The 18,406-nt window shown below is 47.7% G+C and overlaps 1 protein-coding gene and 1 long non-coding RNA gene across 9 annotated transcripts in view; both read left to right on the forward strand.

The window, feature by feature from the left end:
* LOC144288040 (uncharacterized) overlaps positions 1 to 3,251 on the forward strand; it is a 41,955-nt gene extending 38,704 nt beyond the window's left edge. Inside the window, exon 6 of the long non-coding RNA XR_013356002.1 lies at positions 1,131 to 3,251. This is a non-coding gene — a long non-coding RNA (uncharacterized LOC144288040). The remainder of the gene's footprint in view (positions 1 to 1,130) is intronic.
* Positions 3,252 to 4,283: 1,032 nt separating this feature from the next.
* SLC25A30 (solute carrier family 25 member 30) overlaps positions 4,284 to 18,406 on the forward strand; it is a 38,913-nt gene continuing 24,790 nt past the window's right edge. For 4 of the 8 annotated variants that reach the window (XM_077855630.1, XM_077855631.1, XM_077855624.1 and 1 more), the window contains exons 1-4: positions 7,918 to 8,035; positions 13,324 to 13,445; positions 15,016 to 15,163; positions 17,206 to 17,300. In XM_077855630.1, coding sequence (XP_077711756.1) covers positions 13,382 to 13,445; positions 15,016 to 15,163; positions 17,206 to 17,300 — 307 coding nt within the window. In that variant the 5' untranslated portion in view covers positions 7,918 to 8,035; positions 13,324 to 13,381. Of the gene's footprint in view, positions 4,987 to 7,911; positions 8,036 to 13,323; positions 13,446 to 15,015; positions 15,164 to 17,205; positions 17,301 to 18,406 lie in introns of those variants that run through there. The other 4 variants (XM_077855627.1, XM_077855625.1, XM_077855626.1 and 1 more) reach the window with 4 other exon arrangements.

The raw sequence follows: 18,406 nt of genomic DNA on the forward strand, positions 1-18,406 counted from the left end.
TCATTGTTCTGCCCACCACAGCGGACTCTTGGATAAGGAGAGATTAGGGATTAGGAGAGATTTCTTGGAGGACATTACCTCCAAACTGAGCCCTGAACGATGAGAGAGAACTGGCAAGAGCAAGAGTTTAGCTCGCACAAGGTCCCAGGAGTGACAGGGAGCACAGGCACGTTTGCGGAGTTGCAGGTGTCTCAGAGAAACACTCCCTGGCTCCCCCAGAAGATGTGTGCTCAGAAAGGCACCTGTAACCGAGAGAAACCTATGCCCAAAGTGACAGTCCCACGAAACAGAATGTCTCAAACCTCAGCACCATTGCCATTTTGATAATTCTTTGTTGGGAGAGGCCTTTCCGGGGCATCGCGGGATGTTTGGCAGGGATCTCTGGCCCCTCCCCGACAGGTGTCAGTAGCCACGGTCCAGTTGTAACAACCAAAAATGCATCCGGACATTGCCAAACATCCCCTGAGGAGGCAAAATCTGGCTGAGAACCACTGCTGTGAGATACAATGATACAGGATTTTACTGGCTCATTCCCTGTATCCCAGCTGGGAATCCTCGCCTAGCCAGGTGTTCCTGTTAGGAGTAGCGATGGCTCATTGCTGCTCCTCTTTGGCAAGGGGAGGGGAAGGTAGCTGGATGCCTCAGATGCAACCTGCAGCCCTCTCCCCGCCCCCCCCCCCCCCCCCCCCCCCCCCCGCCAGCCCTCTCTTCCCCACCCCCACCCCAACCTTCCCAAGCCACTGAAGACTATCCCTAAAAGTGGTTTGATTCAGGCCTTTCGCTGCTTGGCACCAAGCCTACAGACTTTCCTGTCAAGATCTAGGGCCACAGAACAATTTATCAGCATTGTTCCTTCTTTGTTTTAAAAAATATTTTATTTATTTATTCATGAGAGACACAGAGAGAGAGAGAGAGAGAGAGAGGCAGAGACACAGGTGGAGGGAGAAGCAGGCTCCATGCAGGGAGCCTGATGCGGGACTCGATTCTGGGACCCTGGGGTCACGACCTGACCTGAGAGGCTCAACCACTGAGCCCCCCAGGCCTCCCTCAGCGTTGTTCTTGTAATTTAATGCAGTCGTACACACATTTGCTAAACTCTAGCTGATTTCACAGCATTTGTTCCTCATTAGGACACAATGCAGACTCAATGGCCAAGGTGATGAGAGACACGATGCAGGTGACAGTCCCTCCTGCCCAGCTCGTCATGTGGACTGCGACAGTCCGCTCATGGAGTGCTGCCTTGTGACTCTGAGGATCTCACTGCTCTGAACAGGGGCAAACCTAATTGGAAATAAGGATAAAAGCCCAGCTCCTTAAGATGACCTGTTACGAGATAAGTGAATCAGTGAGGAGGATGGGAACCAGATTCCTGGACTGCGGAGCCGGGAGGACCACACAGTGACGGGCTTCTGTGCCACACTCAGGGCTTGTCCTTAACCCTGAAGACTCTGGGGAGCTGATGAAGAGTTTTAAGCTGATCAGCGACAGAGCCAGATGAGTTTGGAAGGTATTTTTAGAGGACTTCCATTTTTACAAAGTGTATTTGTGCAAGCGTCACCTCATTTAACCTCCTGTAGGGTAGGTATTGTTTCCATTTGGCAAGCGAAGACTTCGAGACATTATTCATTAATCAAAGTCAGAGCGCTAATAAAGTTGTGGTCAGGATTGAGTGGAACCTAGGTCTTCATTTCCACACAGCCATTCCGGGTGTGTTTATTGTAGTCAGATAAAAACTATACACGAAGAGCTGGTAAGGGGATGTGGAGGCAAAGAATTATAAGAAAAGTAGTAGTGCCCGCCAGGGATCCGCGCTGAGTAGTTAGTAGATTTTGTTTTGAGGCTTACTACTGCTCTTTTGCTATTCTTGTTTTTAGAAGGTGGAGGAGGGACAGTAAAGTATCTTCCAAATTGAGAAGGCACTTTGAGACTGAATTGACAAAGCAGGTGACTCCAGACAGTTTGTAGAGTGTTTTATTCCGGAGAATCAGGTGACAATCCTGACGCTATGCAGGTATTCTCAACTAAGACCAACCTTTGTCTACAGATTGTATAGGGAGATGGGAGGTACAGAGGGCACTGTGATGGGGTCAAAGGGTCTGCATACACATAATTGATAATTAGCATTTAACAGACCTCATGGTATGACCTGTGCATGGGGTGGTGGTGGGGGGTGAACTATATTATCTCCATTAGTTATCTAAACAACCTTAGGGAAGACCAGAACAAGCCTTCCTGCATTCCGGGCCAGGGCATATATTATCCTCCAAGAACATGAAGCCCCAAGGGAGGTCCTCACACGGACATGAACAATATGGAAGGCCAAAGATGAGGTCAGTGTTGTCAGCGCTGTGCACTTGTTCCTAAACTAATTATGACGATGTAACCAAGTTACTGTTCTCCAGGGCAGTGATTTCCAACCTGTGGATGAAGGCCTTTTGGGGGGATCCACGACTATTCAGAGGGGCTTCAGGTTCAGTGCACATTTTCTTAATGGGAGCTGAGAATACCACCATCGATTTTATAGGGACTCCAAAGGTTTTAAAATTTTAGTTTATGTTACAAAGAGATCCTCATACTTGAACAGTTGGAATTGTAAATTACTAAATACTAAATATAAATTACTAGATATTATGTGTGTGTTACTAAGGATTATATGTATATTGGCAGAGGGTGGTAGGACATGGGAACAGTGGGGTTTGGGCATGTAAAGGATGGATAGGAAAGGGGAAAGTACACTTGGTGAGATGAGCATGGGGGCACTAAACATCCTGTATTTTGTTCCCTGCCCTAGAAAAGGAAGCAGGTCAATGACTCTCCCACCCCCCAGACTGGGGATTGCATTTTTTTTTTAGGTCAATTCTGGGGATACCCCAATCATGTCCAAACTGTATCATTAACAAAACAGCATGTAGACAAAACTTGAAGGATTCATTTAGAGTTCAAGTTGGAGAGAAAAGAAAACACTGTAAGCCCAAGGCCGAGGCTGCTGGAGAAGCAGGTGAGGGGAATGAGAGAGGGTAATCCTGGGTCCTGGTATAGGCCACTTACCTCCAGGGACCTCAGTCTCTCATCTGTGAATGGAAGTGACACCTCTTTGGTCTGAATAAACCCATGAATGTAAAGATCGCCGCCGACTCTTGGCATCAACAGCTGCAGGTTCTCTACAAATGTGTTTACTCTCTGACCCAGTGATTCTCCCGGGAGTTTACCCTAAAACTGTCTCTCCTCCAATAAAAGGAATACAAGCAAAAGCTTATTCACTGTGCCACTATTTGCCATAGCAAAGTATTACAAACAACCTGCATGCCGTGTTTTAGTTTTCTCTTGCTGCCTAATCCATGACCACAAGATTTAGCTGAGAGCAACATTGACTTGTTGGCTCCTAGCCCTGCCCATTGGAAGTCTGACGTCGTGGCTGAGTTCTCTGCTCAGGGTGAATCAAGGTGTTTCTTGTGGCGCCAGGACCAAGGATCCCGTTTCCTTGCTGGGTGACCCTCTCAGCTCCCCGAGGCTCCCCGCACCTCTTCGCCGTCAAACCAGCACATCCAATCCTTCTTGTGATTTGAAGCTCTGACTCCCCTTCTGAGGGCGGCTAGAAAACACTCTGCTTTTAAAGGGCCTGCGTGATTAGGTCAGCCCACTGGACAGTCTCGCTCTCAGGGGATCAACTGATTTGGATGCAAAATCCTTTCACAGCCATACCTAGATGAGTGTTTGATTGAATGGCTGGGAGAAGCATGTGTGCACCAGTGGCCAAGAATCCTGGGGCCCATCTTAGGACCCTGCCCATCACACATAGGCAGCTGAATACGTCTGCTGGGTCCAGGCACATGATGAAGAACTATGCTATAGTGAGAAGCGATGAGAGAGGCCTCTGTGGACTGCTCTAGCATGTCTTCCAGGATGCGTTATACATTATCACATGCAAAAAGCCAGGTGGAATAAAGTGTGCTTCCTTTCCTGTAAGAAAGAAGTGGAAGTTAAGAAAAACATATATTATGGCAGGCAGCCTTGGAGATGGGCCCCAATGATCCTTGCCTTTTACATGTAAGCTTACATAATCCTTTTCCTTTGAGTCTGGGCTGGACTTATCAACTGGTTCCAGCCAACAGAATATAGCAGAAGTGTTAAATTAGGTTACGAAGGGATGATTGGCTTCCATCTTGGAATCAACGTCCCTGTCTCTCCCTGAGCTCTCTCTCTCTCTCTCTCTCTCCAGGGCAAAGCAAGCTGCTATGTTGTGAGTAGTTACACGGAGGAGCCACAATGCAAGAAACCTAATTCTGACTCTTGTGGGTTGAATTGTGCCCACCAGAAAGACATGTTGAAGTTCTAGCTCACCTGGTACCTATGAGTATGACCATATTGGAAATAGGGCCTTCGCAGACCTACTCAAATTAAGGTGAGGTCGTACTAGATCAGGGCAGATCCTGCTCCCCTGAAGGAAATGGGGACACAGAGACACATGCACCAAGGGAAGAACATCATGTAAAGGCAGAGGCAGAAATTGAAGTCATGCAGTTGCAAGCCAGGGAATGCCAAGGGTGGCTGGCAATGGCTCAAAGCTAGGAGAAACACAAGGAAGGACTTTCTTTTAGAGCCTGCAGAGAGAACATGGCCCTGCTGACATCTCAATTTTGGACTTCTGGCCTTCGGAACTTCAAGAGAATGAAATCTTGTTTTTCAAAGCCATCCAGTTTGTGGTAATTTGTTATGGCAGTCCCAGGAATCGAATACACTGGCCAGTGGCCAGTGAGGAGGACCTGAGGCCTGCCAATAGCCATGTGAGTGAGCTTGAAAGAGGATCTTCTAAAGCCTGCCAACAGCCAGGCTGAGTGCGCTTGGGAGCAGATTCTCCCCCCACTCCAGCCCTGATGTGCCTGCAGCCCCGGGTGCCACCTCGACTGCATTCTTGGGAGGCCCAGGAGGCCTTGGGAGCTACAGGTGCCTACCGGAGCCCCTCTGGGTTTTTGACCTACCAAAACTGTGAGCTAATACATGTTTGTCGTTTAAAGCTAGTAAGCTTAGTAATATAGCAATAGATAACTAACAAGTATATCTATATACAGTTATACATATTTTTAACATGGGGATGATGAAAGAATAAACTAGAAACTAAGGAAAGTGGTTACTGCTAGGAGGTGAGTGAGGCCAGAGTGCAAGGAATGAGGAGGGAGTTCAACCTTTGCAAGATTTTATTTTGAACCAAAAAATGAAATTGAATAAAAAGATGAAAAAAAGCAAACTCTCAAATTGATGCAAATAAAAATAACAAACTTAACAATGTATCAAATAGAGGACATAACCATATCAAAAAGCAATTAATTCAAGCAAACTTTGAATGCAGTACTCTCTCTACCTGCACAGCATTTAGAAGGATGTATTATAAAGATACAAAGAACTGCCAAGAAATCTGGAGCTTAAAATGTTTGCTGCTGGTGGTAGTACTGGTATGTGAGTCTCAACTAGTTTCTGTATATCGAAGAATAAATGAGCAAATATATTGACGCTGTTGAGAACTAGGGTTTTCATTGAAGGGGGAAGAAGATATAAAGGGGGAAGAAGATATAAATACAGAAAGAGGAAGGCTAGAATGAATCCTATGGTGTTGGATTTTGACTTGGAGGCATGAACTCATGACTCAAAACTATATCGGGGTGAAGAGGATAGTGTTTACTGTGTTGTATCTATATCTCCATGAAAAAATATATATGCTCTGTCCACTGTAAAGGCCTAGAATGACAGCCCAGTAGCAACGAGCGCAAGGACTCAGATCCAATTTCCTAAGTGCCATTTCCTACTAGAAGCAACTAGAGTTTTCCTGCCTAGGGCAGAGAAGATTCGGTGAAGAATTAGTAGGTCTTGGATCAGAAAATAAGGAAGTGCTCAAAGATTGATAGGATATTATATATATATATGAATAAATATAGGCATATTATATATTTACATAAATGTATAAGTATATACATAAACATATGTATACATATATATATATGAATAAAGAATAAAGGTCAGGAGGCTTCCATTGGCCAAATATGGACAATTTGAGCACCAATAATAAAATAAATGAAGTATTTTTTTTATAGTAACTGAATTAAATTGAACTAAAAAATGCAGGAGTCCATACTTACTCAAAAAGGGGGAGGTGGGGAGGGGAGCTGGGAAGGGAAGAAGGATGAGAAGCAGGGGGAAAAAAGAGGGGTACTCTTCTTTAGACATGTAGAAGGAATTAGAAAAGCATCAGAAAATCACCACTTTATAATCAATTTGATGAGCATTCATCAGTGTGTGCTACACCCCTTGGGCAAAAATACTCACCCGTCCAGCCTATCACTGCGGAGAGTCTCTGCTGCAGTGGGAGAGAGGTACAGTTAAAATAGAAAAGAAATGGAGACCAGCCTTGAAATTTCTCTAATCAGACAAAAACCAGTTTAATCATACAGAGCTTCATCTGCAAGGCTAACCTGACCTGGGTAATTTCTTGCGTAGGCTTCTAGCCATCCTAAGCAAGGCTTGGACTGTTTCTTAAGGTTGATATGAGGTAACCACTGACCAGTTTCCTGTCATTTAAGAGAATCCTAAATATTATAGCCAATTGCTGGGAAGAGCAGTCAGTGTTTCCTGGCTGTATGAGCTGATTTATCACACACTCTTGTGCCTCGTTCTGTGTTTTGGGTTGGGTGCTCTCAGTTTGCAAACCATCCTTCTGATACGGGCACAGTACACTTTTACTGATTACCAGCTTGGAGATTCATTGGTTTTATACTTCTATCATTTCTGGGCTTCTCACAAAACCTTTGTGACAGAGATCCCCCAACCGGTGCCCTGACCAAGTGATCCAGATCGGCACCACGCATCCGTGCGGGGACAAAGGAACACTGTGCCTTCTCATGGAAATAGCATCACCTGCTACTTTCTTACTAACATGTTTAACCCGAATCTGATCATAAGGAATCACTTCGATAAATCCAAATTGATGCCATCTACGAGACAGCTGTCCTGGGCTTTCCAAATGTGTCAAAGTTATGAAAGAATTTGCAAAAAGTGGAGGCAACTAGTAGACAAAAGGAGTTTCTAGAGGCTTGATGTTAACCAGGACGATGTGGGTAGATCCTGAATTTTCACAACGTGTGTGCGCACGTGTGCAGGTGCATGGCATTTCGGGACAACAAAGGAGACTTAAATATAGACAGAATGTTGAATGCTGTGACCAATGGCATGGAATTTTTTGCAGGTGATAATGGCGAGGTAGGTAGGGGTGAGGCTGCAGCGTTGTGTGCAACTTTCCAAAGGTGGAGGGTGGAGGTGGGGGGACTTCTTTAGTGATAGCAAATATAGCAACTGTGAAACGGGAGCCCTCGGGGGAGGGTGTACCGTTCACAGCGTTCCTATGCTTTCAACTCTTCAGCGGGTTCGTAAATTTGCAAACTAAAAGGCTGGGCTTAAAAAAAAAAAAAAAGAAGTGCGAGTTTCCTTCCTCTGCAGAGGTTCACGCGGACGCAGAGAACCAGCACCCAGAGAAGCCTCCCGTCCCGCGGCCCTCGGTGCGTTGCCGAAAGTTTCTCTTTTCGCTGCAAAGTCGGGACCCGCGGCGGCGGGAGGGGTCGGCGGGTTCCCACGGCTCGCATCCGGGGGGCGGCGAGCCTGCGACTCCGGGCCCGGGGCCCTCGGCCGCCTGCCAGTCACCGGCTGCTGGTGGGCGGGGCCGCGCGCCGGGGCGGCCAATGGGAGCCGAGGCGGAGGGCGGAGCCGCGCGGAGTGGGCGGGGCCGCGCTGGGTGGACGGGCCCCCGCGGGGTGAGCGGGGCCTCACGCCGGAGCGGCCAATAGGAGCCGAGGCGGAGGGCGGAGCCGCGCGCCCGGGCGGCCAATGGGAGCCGAGGCGGAGGGCGTGGCCGCGCGGGGTGGGCGTGGCCGCGCGCCGGCTCTCGGGCCGCCCCCGCGGCTCCGCAGCCTTTTCTCGGCTGCAGGCGGCGGGCTCCGGGCTCCGCGCTCCGCTGGGCGCCGCGGGAAAGACTCGGGGGCCGCCGCCGCCGGTAAGTGTCGGGCCGCGCGGGCCGCTGCGTGCCTGCTCCGTGCCTGCTCCGTGCCTGCTCCGTGCCTGCTCCGTGCCTGCTCCGGGTCGCCCTCCGCCGGTCGGCCTCGGCGCGGGGCTGGGACTGCGGCCGGCGCGGCGCGGCGCGGCGGGGCGTGCTCGGGGGCTGCGGCTGCGCCCCGGGGTCGCGGGCAGAGCCCGGCTCCTGGGGCGCGCGGTTCGGTGGCCGGGCCCCGGCTCCCGGGCCTCGCCACTGGGCGGCGCGGGCTGACTGCTGACCCGGCGTCGCAGGCCCCGGGAGCCCGGTGTGCCCCTGGCGCGTGCCCCCGGCCCCCGGGCTGTCGCTCCTGCGCCTGCACCCGTCTGGCTCAGGCTGCAGCCGGCGCCCGCGGCGCCCGCGGGGCCCCCACTCGGAGAGGGCACCCCGCGCCCCGACCTGCTCCCGGGACACCCCAGCTTGGCCCGCGTGGGGAGCGGGGGTGCAGTCCAGGGGGCCCTGGCCCTGGCGTCCTGCGCAAGCCTCGCACCACGGCGCCGGGTCGGCCCTGCAGGCTCCGGATTCGTCTTCCTCAGGTGGTGAAAAAAGTTGAGAGGCACGAACGCGGGCCTTGGCTCTGCCTTCTGCCGAGTTTTGCGATCGTGGGGCTCGGTTAATCCCTATGAAGTGAGCCGGGACTTCTCCAAGATTCCTTTTAAATCCCGTGCATCCTGAGACTGTGATGAGCCTGTTTCCCAGGCTGTGCCTGTAAAGAGAATGGGACCGAGGGAGAGTCTGTGAAAGGCAGACGAGCAGGGAACGGAGACTTAAGCGGGCACGGAGGTTTAGACACTGGGATTCCAGCTTAAGACTGCAGACTGAGAAACAGGCACACGCTAATTGGAAAGAACTTATCCAGAATTAATTGTATAACGGAAACTTGGAAGGCGTTCACGAGTTGCAGAAGCAAGTACTGTAACTGTAGTTTTACCTCCCTTTGCAGCTGTGCAGACGGGGTAAGGAGTAAATCAGTACTAAGTCCATGTAGGAGGGAGGATGCTAAGTTAGTACGTATCCTAAGTGTGGGGATAATCCTTTGGAATCCTTAATTTGTGCAGACCTTTCCACTCAGGAAACACACACACAAAAAATAGGTGGAAAGTTTCTATTTCCTTTGCAGGAAAATCCTACATTTATTCCAAATGTGCAGAATGTCGTCCACTCCCATGTGCTTATATTTTTTTTCACAGCCTCTGTCTTTGTAGTCCACAGAGGAAAGGCCCTTTGCCCCTTTGGGGAGACCTTAGTTTGCCTACTTTGTAGCTGTGTGACTAGGGAAAGTCACTTTTTCCTCTCTGAGGCTGTCTTTCCTCAATTGTGAAATGTGGCTAATGGTACCTACCTAATAGGGTTGTAAGGATTAAATAAGATCTCTTATGTAGAAAATGTATAGCAGTCCTCGACATATAAGATGCAAGATATTCAATAGTGATGGCTGTTCTTAGCCTCGTGTCTTATAACACGGCAGAGGAGTGGTCACTGGGTTTAGGTTGCCTAGAGGGTATGGCCTAGAGAGGAATGCAAAGTGGGAAGCGAGCCATAAGCACTGCTGTGCCTGACACTGGAGTTTTTGCAAAGTTGGAATCCTTAGACCTCAGGCTGAGAGGTCATCCGCACAGTAGTGATTGCCTAGGATACCAGTCTCCCTGACTGCGTTGGCCTGTCCGTTTGGGGACTTGAGTAGAGTTGAGATTCCCCTCCCCCCCCAAATTGTGCTAGGATGTAAAGCAACGTGTGTCAGGGGGGAAAACCCCTCCAAAGAGAGCTCTAAAGCAAAGAAGTGGTTCCATTTACTGACCAGAGATTTCAGCTTGAGATAACTGGAGCCCGGTCTCAGCTTACTGTCTTAGCTAGAACCTTTTCTTTGTTTGGACGTTAGACCAGCTACTGATACTCCCTGGTGGTTTTCTAAGGTAAAGGGCTCCTCCTTGGACACAGCAAGCATAAACCTGGGAATGCGGGCGGTAGTCTTCAGTGCTCAGTAATCTAGCCCTAGTGATGGGAGAGGAAGGGAGACGAGCCCAAAGGTGATCGAATAGAGAGCGCTTTCTTACAGTTTAACCAGGGTTACAGGAATGGACACTCGTGTGCAAGAGAAGTTTATGGTGGTGGGACATCTAAATAGGAGCAAATGGGTGTATGCTCCCTCCACCGGGGGGGGGGGGCAATTCCACAACAGTTTTGAGCTCTGGTTGAGTGTTTGTTTGCATTTGAGTCTAACCCAGAGCTTTTGGGGTTTGATCTAACTGAAAATTTAGTGTCAAAACTGACAGAAGGCATGAGAAGACTGGGCTGCCTGGTGGCTCAGTTGGTTAAGCATCTGCCTTGGGCTCACATCATGATCTCAGGGTCTTGTTGGGGGGTGGCATCTGCCTGTTGGGGAGCCTGCTCCTCCTTCTCTTCCCTCTGCCCCTCCTCCCCCCTCTCTCAAATAAATAAAATATTTTAAAAAGGACAAAGTAGCCAAAAGTAGCCATTAAAACCAAGCTAGTAAAATAAGTATGGCAGGAAACCAGAAAGTTAATCAGTGAGATGGCATGAAGCCATATGAAATAGAGTCTTAAAAAAAATATTTTGTTTTATTTTTAAATTAGAGGTCAGTTACGATTTCATTTCCCATAAAGTTTTGCTGGCATTTTGGAGGATAGCTTGTGTGTGTGTCTTTACATATGTAGACGCATTTATATTTCTCCCTATACAGACACACACATATGTATGTGTGGAAAAAAAAATCCCGGGGATCCCGGGTGGCTCAGCGGTTTAGTGCCCGCCTTTGGCCCGGGGCGCGATCCTGGAGACCCGAGATCGAGTCCCATGTCGGGCTCCCTGCATGAGGCCTGCTTCTCCCTCTGCCTGTGTCTCTGCCTCTCTCTTTCTCTCTCTCTGTGTTTCATAAATGAATAAATAAATTTAAAAAATCTTGAAAAATCCTACATTAAAAAAAAATCACTACTAAATGGAAGCATCAACTGTAACATCATCACTGGAAATTAACCACTTAAAATGGCAATTTAAGTGGAAAGTATTCGAAGTTGTGAATTGGCCGCCACATATTTAACTCACTGATTTTCCAGTAACAACACACATGCTTGGGGGGTCCCGGAGAACCTCATTCCGTATGTGGGGCCTTAATGCCTCTTAGTTTAAGGAGCTCTGTAGTCTGGTTAGGAACTACTTCGGAGTCCTGCGCCACACCCATGCCTAATGCATAGACAGGATCACGGCCAAGGAAATAAGAACCGTATGGAAGCCATAGGGAGAGGAGAATGGGAAACAACTGGGAACTGGTTTTCTTTCCTGGTGATGAAATATTTTGGAACTAGATAGAAGTGGTGGTCATCCCACATCCTGAGTATATGAAGTGCCACTGAAGTGTTCACTAGAATGGCTTATTTTATAGTATGTGAATTTCACCGTCGTGAAAAACTCCAGGAATTTACTCGAACACACTCTCCGTATGCTGTGTATTGGAAAAATAAATTACTGCTATTCAGATGGACTGTCTACCTTCTGAATATTCTCAAGACTTTTCTCTTAAATTAAGCACATTTTTATTGTTTATAAAATGCATCTGTATAAGATGTACTGTGTAAGCGGTGCCTTTTCGAAGCTGCTTGGTAATATTTTCTCCTTAATTAAAACCCCATCACTCCTTTACAGCCTCAGATGGTAGCAGAAAGGACACTGTACTTGGAATCAGAACACTCGGGTTGGAGGCCCAACTGCCCCATCGGCCGTGTGGCCTTGGGCAAGGCACTTCGCTGAGACCCGGTTTCCTAGCTTATTTTTCTGTCCCATCCCAAAGGTATTGAGAGATCCACTGAAATCACTTCCATCACACACTTTTCTAATGGCAAATTACAGTACTTCCACACGTCACTGTTCCGTAATTATTGCTTGGGTTTTTTTTTTTTTTTTTTTTTAACTTGAATAGCAGAATCCAAGAGTGGATTAAGGAAGGTACTTGTGGACCGTTAATGAATTATTGGATTTATTATTAATGAAGCCCTTTATCCCACTCACCTGGAACCAGTCTGAATTCGGTTAACGTCTGTAAATGAGAATAAATAGGTCTGTTTAGGGTCTCCTCTGGGTTCCTTGTGTTTTTTCTTAGTTTAAGCAAGCCCCTCGGCTTTGCTGCAAACCGACATTTTCGGCAATAGTGACTCTTTCTTGAAAAATGTAGCCTTGGGAAACTCTGAAAACGTGCAGAGTAAAGACCCTGGGTATATTGTTCACCAATTAGGACTATGATAAATTAGAAATTTTATTTTAAACCAACAATAATTATGGCTGATAGAGTATATATATATGTATATATATATACGAAAAAGTGTGTTAGTTTGCATGTTTCTCCTGTTAATGGACACGAGGCCAGGTTTTACTAACTGAAAGTGCATAAAATTCAGAATGGGTAATGAATGTGGGGGACCTGGCATGGAAGTGTGCAAATACCTGTCGCAGCCTGCAAGCACCTTTTAAGTGAAAGGAAGATGAAAGGCAGTATTTGTTGAGTGTCTTTTTTGTGCTAGTTTAAAAGGATATGTTTAATTCCCACAATAGGAGTAAAAGGTAGGCATTTTATTTAGCATGACCAATTAAAGTATGGGCTCCGCCACTAATTGGTTGTGTTGGCTGCTTCAATGGTGATGATGTCGTGGAAGAAAAAGCCTAGAGGTTGATAGGAACTTCCCCAGGAAGGTTGTGGTGTGGCACTGACCCCAGAGTCCAACTCTTTCCTAATGCCAAGCTACCTCCCAGCTATTAACGCAACGTGGATGAGAAAAGAAAACGAAGATTTATAGAATATGAACTAGAAGTGCATTTTGGTACTTTTAAATAATTGTCAGTTTACCTGAGGACACTGGGTTGCAACATTTGTTTGCTCTAGTGCACCTAAGGGACTCGCTAAGACGGTGGCAAACAAATGGCAACTATTTGTTGGATGAAAATGAATGGATTTTAGATCAAATAGATTACCCAGAAAGTGGCCTCTGTCCACTCACTGTATTACCGGACCAGCGTGTTGTATTCCTGAATGAGATTTAAAGCGACTGATAAATCAAGGTTTAGTAAATAACCTGGCTTTGCTTTATTAAGGTGAGGCTCCCCTGGGGAATTGTGGGAGGGATGGGGGGGGGTTCATGGGTAGCATCTCCTGGCATTCTCCAAATGGAACCCAATTTTAAAGAAGAAACAAACTGCTTTGTCCTCGAAGTTATAACTTTGAGATGTCTTCCTTCTGTGTCCAGGGCAAACCCTATTGGAGGCTATGTTTCTCTGGTCAAAGGAGATGAGACGGTGGTGAAGATGTCAGCCCTCAACTGGAAGCCCTTTGTGTATGGAGGGCTGGCCTCCATCACGGCAGAATGTGGTAAGGGGCCCGAGGGGCCACGCAGGTCGTTTGCTTGCTACATGGGATTTTTTTTTTTTTTAATTCTATTTATTCATGAGAGAGAGACAGAGAGGAAGAGACACAGGCAGAGGGAGAAGCAGGCTCCCTGCGGGGAGCCCGATGTGGGACTCGATCCCAGGACCCCGGGGTCACACCCTGGGCCGAAGGCAGATGCTCCACCGCCGAGCCCCCCACGTGCTCCTACATGGGATGTTGATTAAGAGTGAAGGTCGCTGTCTGGTGTTTGGCGGGACTGTAGTTCAAGCAGGGCCTGTGGGAATATGCAACGTTAATCTCAGATTTCAAAATTGCCTTCTGTTGGCGTGTTTTTCAAACAGTCATTTTGGCTGCCCACAGTGCAGAGCTCAAAGTTTAGTGTGGAAAAAGTTGAACCTGTTAATCAAACAGAAGTTTTGTCTGATTACATCTGGCCCTGGGTCCCTGTCCTTTAACCCACTTTGCCCCTGTTGGCGCCTGTGGCCGTGGAGAAGCTCGAGGAAGTCCCAGGTTCCGGCCACTATGCCGTCCCGTGCCAGTCGTGCACAGTATGTGTTGTGTTTGTGACTTTGCATCAGTGGAGTTCCACGTCAGATCCTGTTTATCTTGGTCTATATCCTGGCGTGATTGACTCAACAAATACAGCTGGCACTCGGCAGTTGCTGGGCCTGACATGTCGTTTGCTTCTGGGGCTCAGTCGCTGCTGTCCTGGGCCAGAGGCTGCCCCCGAGGGGCCAGTGAGGACGGGGTGGAGGGGTTAAGGAGTCTTAACCACCCACCCACTTGGTTGCCGGTGTGGGTGGGCCCTCCCGTGGCCACAATGAGTCGAGTTGCTGAGCGAGTGGCACGTATTTGGGTGGCCTGTCAGCAGGGCACTGGATTAAACATTCTTACCTGCGTTAACAGGTGCACTTTCAGATGACCGAACACAGAGCGAGAAGCTCCCCGAGAAAGTGAACTTCTCTCTCTTCATCCCTGTTGAACCCGACTGTAGCTTTCACATATGCAAAATATAGTAACTTATTTTAAAATTGCCCCTTTGTGTAAATCATTCCATGTACCCATCTCTTACAGCCATGCAGCTTCTCAAATCCTCTGCAGGGTAAGATAGGAAGTAGATAAACATGTAAAGAAAGAAAAATACAAAAAAAAAAAAAAAGAAAGAAAGAAAAATACATTTATGCATTTTGGAGGGGGGTTAATCTTTTGGTTCCTTTTTTTTTTTAAAGATTTTATTTTTTCATGAAAGACACAGGGAGAGAGAGAGGCAGAGACACAGGTAGAGAGAGAATCACGCTCCCTGCGGGGAGCCCGATGTGGGACCCAATCCCTGGTATCCAGGATCAGGCCCTGGGCTGAAGGTGGCGCTAAACCGGGCTGCCCCTCTCATTCTTTTTAATAGAGAAAAGATTGCAAAGTATCTGCTAGTTCTTAATTCTGTTTCTTAGTTTATGTTATAGTTGCAGTGTTTCCTCAGTAATCTCTCACCATGTAGCCTTTATTTAGTGGAATTTCTTTTTTAATCAAGTGAAATTTTTTAAAAAAATTTAAGGTACTTTTCCGATTGATTTAACCAAGACACGGCTCCAGATTCAAGGCCAGACAAATGATGCAAACTTTAAAGAAATCCGGTATCGAGGAATGTTGCATGCGTTGGTGCGGATAGGCAGAGAAGAAGGGCTGAAAGCTCTGTATTCAGGGTAAGTCGACCTTTGTGCATTTGTACTTGACTATTGACCTTTCAAACAAATAGATGGAAAACTAGGATTCATAGAGAAAAAGTAGAAATCCGTGGTATATTTGAAAAGAGTGAGTAGTTGGGCAGATTTTTCATTTCACCTTTAGTTTCTGTGTATCTTTTATGTAGTGAACTTTGTGGTGAAAGTATGTCTTTATTATATTCAAGTATAGATGATAATGTAAAAATTACGTTTGTTTCAGAAAACATTCAGTCATTCAGTGTTTCACTCTGAAAAAGCCCTTCCCGATGGCTATTCTGAATTACGAGGTTTTTGCTATAAGGAAAATGATAGCGTATCTGATGTGGGTAGGAGTTGTGAACAGCTTTTCTTTAATCCAGTATTTAGCGAACGGTGTGCTGAAGGCATGAGATAGGAAAGCGAGTAAGCCAGGTGCCTGCGTCAGCCTGAGTTCCTGCAGAAAACAGAATTTGCTTGGGTGGCTTCAGTCAGGAGACTTTAATGAAGGGGCTACTTAAAGACTAGAGGAAGGATACTGAGGTTCCCAGAAACTATCAAAGTGGACCCTAGGACCAAAAGGGCAAGGACAGGCATGGTGTTAGCAGAGCCTACTAGGACCGGAGCCTTGAAGGAGCAAACAGTAGCTGTGGTGGTGGGGAGGGGGGATGCTTTGGTAGTGCCCAGGCGAGGAATATACCTCCCCCTCCCCATCCATCCATCCATCCATCCATCCATCCATCCATCCCATTGTCTACTGGTGGAATCCACCTGGAAGCCAGCTGGCAGGAAGCCTGCATGATACAAAATGTGGGTGCCACCCTCTCAGGGCGCAGAGCATCACAGAGAAGGGTGAGCCTGGATCTAGGAGGTCGGAGGGGGATTAGCAGCAACACATGAAGGGGGCTGTCGTTTAGTGGGGACAGCACATGTCCACCAGCCCTAGGGTGTGGAGAAAGCAGGGGACAAGGTTAATTTCTTGATTTCTGGTTTGGGCCAGAGTGTAGATGGAGCTTCCATTCCGTGGTCCGGGAAACAGAGAGGAGAGCCGATTGGTTGGAGCGGGAGGATGATGAGTTCAGTGTGGGAGCTTGGGTCGGAGGTGGGTATAGCACATGCACGATGAGAGATCTGCGGAGTGGTTGACAATGCATCGTTGGGTCAGTGCTGTGAGCAGGAATCCGGCGTCCCGAGTCTCGGACAGTGGTGGACGCCGTTGGAGTCGGTGAGCTCACCAGGGAGTGTGGAGAGCAGGGAAGGAAGAGCACAGGACAGAATTCTGGGGAGCCGCAGAGGACAGGGGTGGGAGGCTGTGGAGGAAAGGAAACCTGGGGAGAGGGGCGTGTTTCAGAGCTGGGCGGGGGGTGGCTGCATGGAGGACCGAGGACGGACTAGCGAGGACCACAGAGAGGCTATGTAGGGTGCTAAGGGAGGGCATCGCTTCGTTCAGCAGCACAGATGTCAGCTGGTCTCCTTGGGGAGGCAGCTTTGATGGAGGGGGGAAGGAAGGCACAGTGCATTTCGAGGAGGAGGTGGGGAGCACCGGAGGAGGTGGGAGCACCAGAGGAGGTGGGAGCACTGAGACAGTTGGGATGGATAACTGCCCCAGGGTGGTTCTGGGCGCCGGAAGGCTGAGAGACGGAGAGGAAGGACCTGGAACAGGGCCCCCCAAGTGGATGGGGGACGCGCTCCAGAGCCGCAGCGGAAGAATGGCAGATGCTTGCAGAGGGCAGAGGTCACCAGGCGCTTCACCTCCAGAAAGGAGGGCCTTTTCCCTTGAACGCCCATGAGCACCCAGAACCGCACGTTCACTTACACGTTTTCATTGAGGGTAACTACAGGGGGCTGAGCTTTCACCTAGCGCACTGACGATTTGCACAAATTTAACTGAACCCGACTATATTTTTGTTGGATCTTGAATCGTGAGAAGTCTGGTGTAGCATAGTTTGATTGTGGAAGGCAAACACGTGGTTGCGTCTGTGCGCCTCCTCGAGGATTTAAAGCGATTTTTAGCATCTCTGTCCTCTCGTACATCGGTTTGACAGGATTGCCCCTGCGATGTTACGCCAGGCTTCCTACGGCACCATCAAGATAGGCACCTACCAGAGCCTGAAGCGACTGTTTGTCGAACACCCTGAAGGTGAGTGGGGAATCTTTCTTCCCCTTGTGGACAGGAGCTGGGCGGGTTGTGTGTCTTTTTTTTAGTCAAGGCAAGATCAGATTTTCTTTGCTGAACTTAGGGGAGTGGCAGTTAAAAGGAGCAATCTCTACAAATGTTTTAGTTTTCCTCCTCTCCGAAACACCTAGACTAGAGGGTGTGGTGTTGTAGTTCTAGCCAACTGAAAATTTTCTAAAATTTTCTAACAGGCATTATCATCTATTTTTCAGGAAAGCCGTAAATACCCTTCTTAGTATTAAGAACTGAATTCCTTTTTTTTTTTTTAAGAGCTGAATTCTAATACTGTATTGATGGTTGACTTTATGACTTTGCTTTAACCCTAGAACTTTTTTTTCTTTTTTTCTTTCTTATTACAATGAGACAAGCACCAAGCGCCAGTCAACTGTTAGGTCAGAGTAGTCAACACGAGCTAAGATGTTTTAGCACTTCAGTATACTTCACATTAAATCTATACAGCATGCTTTAAAACTATCTTCTCAGTGTCTCCTAGGAATGTACCTTTTTTTTTTTTTAAGACTTATTTATTTACTTGAGAGAGAATACACACATGTATGAGTAGGGGGGGGGGGGAGAGAGAGAGAATATCTCAAGCGGACTCTCTGCTGAGCATGGGCCCTGAATTGGGGCTGGATCCCAGGACCCTGAGATCATGATCTGAGCCAAAATCAAGAGTCGGAGGCTTAAATGAGTGAGCCACCTGGGCGTCCCAGGAGTTTATCTTTCTTATTCTCCTATGACCTATTCCTCATCTTAATTACTGCGGTGGTCAATATTTATACACAAAAGTGAGGTAGTATATGGTTGTTCATTTTGCATGATAATTCACAGTCCTTTTTGGATATCAAGTTATTTTGCTAGGCAAAATCCTGGTCAGCCAGCAAAATTCCTAATATTTTAAAAATTGCTTGATTCAGGGGCACCTGGCTGGCTCAGTCAGTGGAACATGGTGACTCTCGGTCTCAGGGCCGTAAGTTTAAGACCCATATTGGGTATAGAGATTATTAAAAGGAATAAAAAAATCTTTACTTATTTTTTAAAGTTATTTATTTATTTATTTTTTCTTTTAA

This window comes from Canis aureus, chromosome 17 (genome assembly GCF_053574225.1).
Source record: "Canis aureus isolate CA01 chromosome 17, VMU_Caureus_v.1.0, whole genome shotgun sequence".
Taxonomy (NCBI): Eukaryota; Metazoa; Chordata; class Mammalia; order Carnivora; family Canidae; genus Canis; species Canis aureus.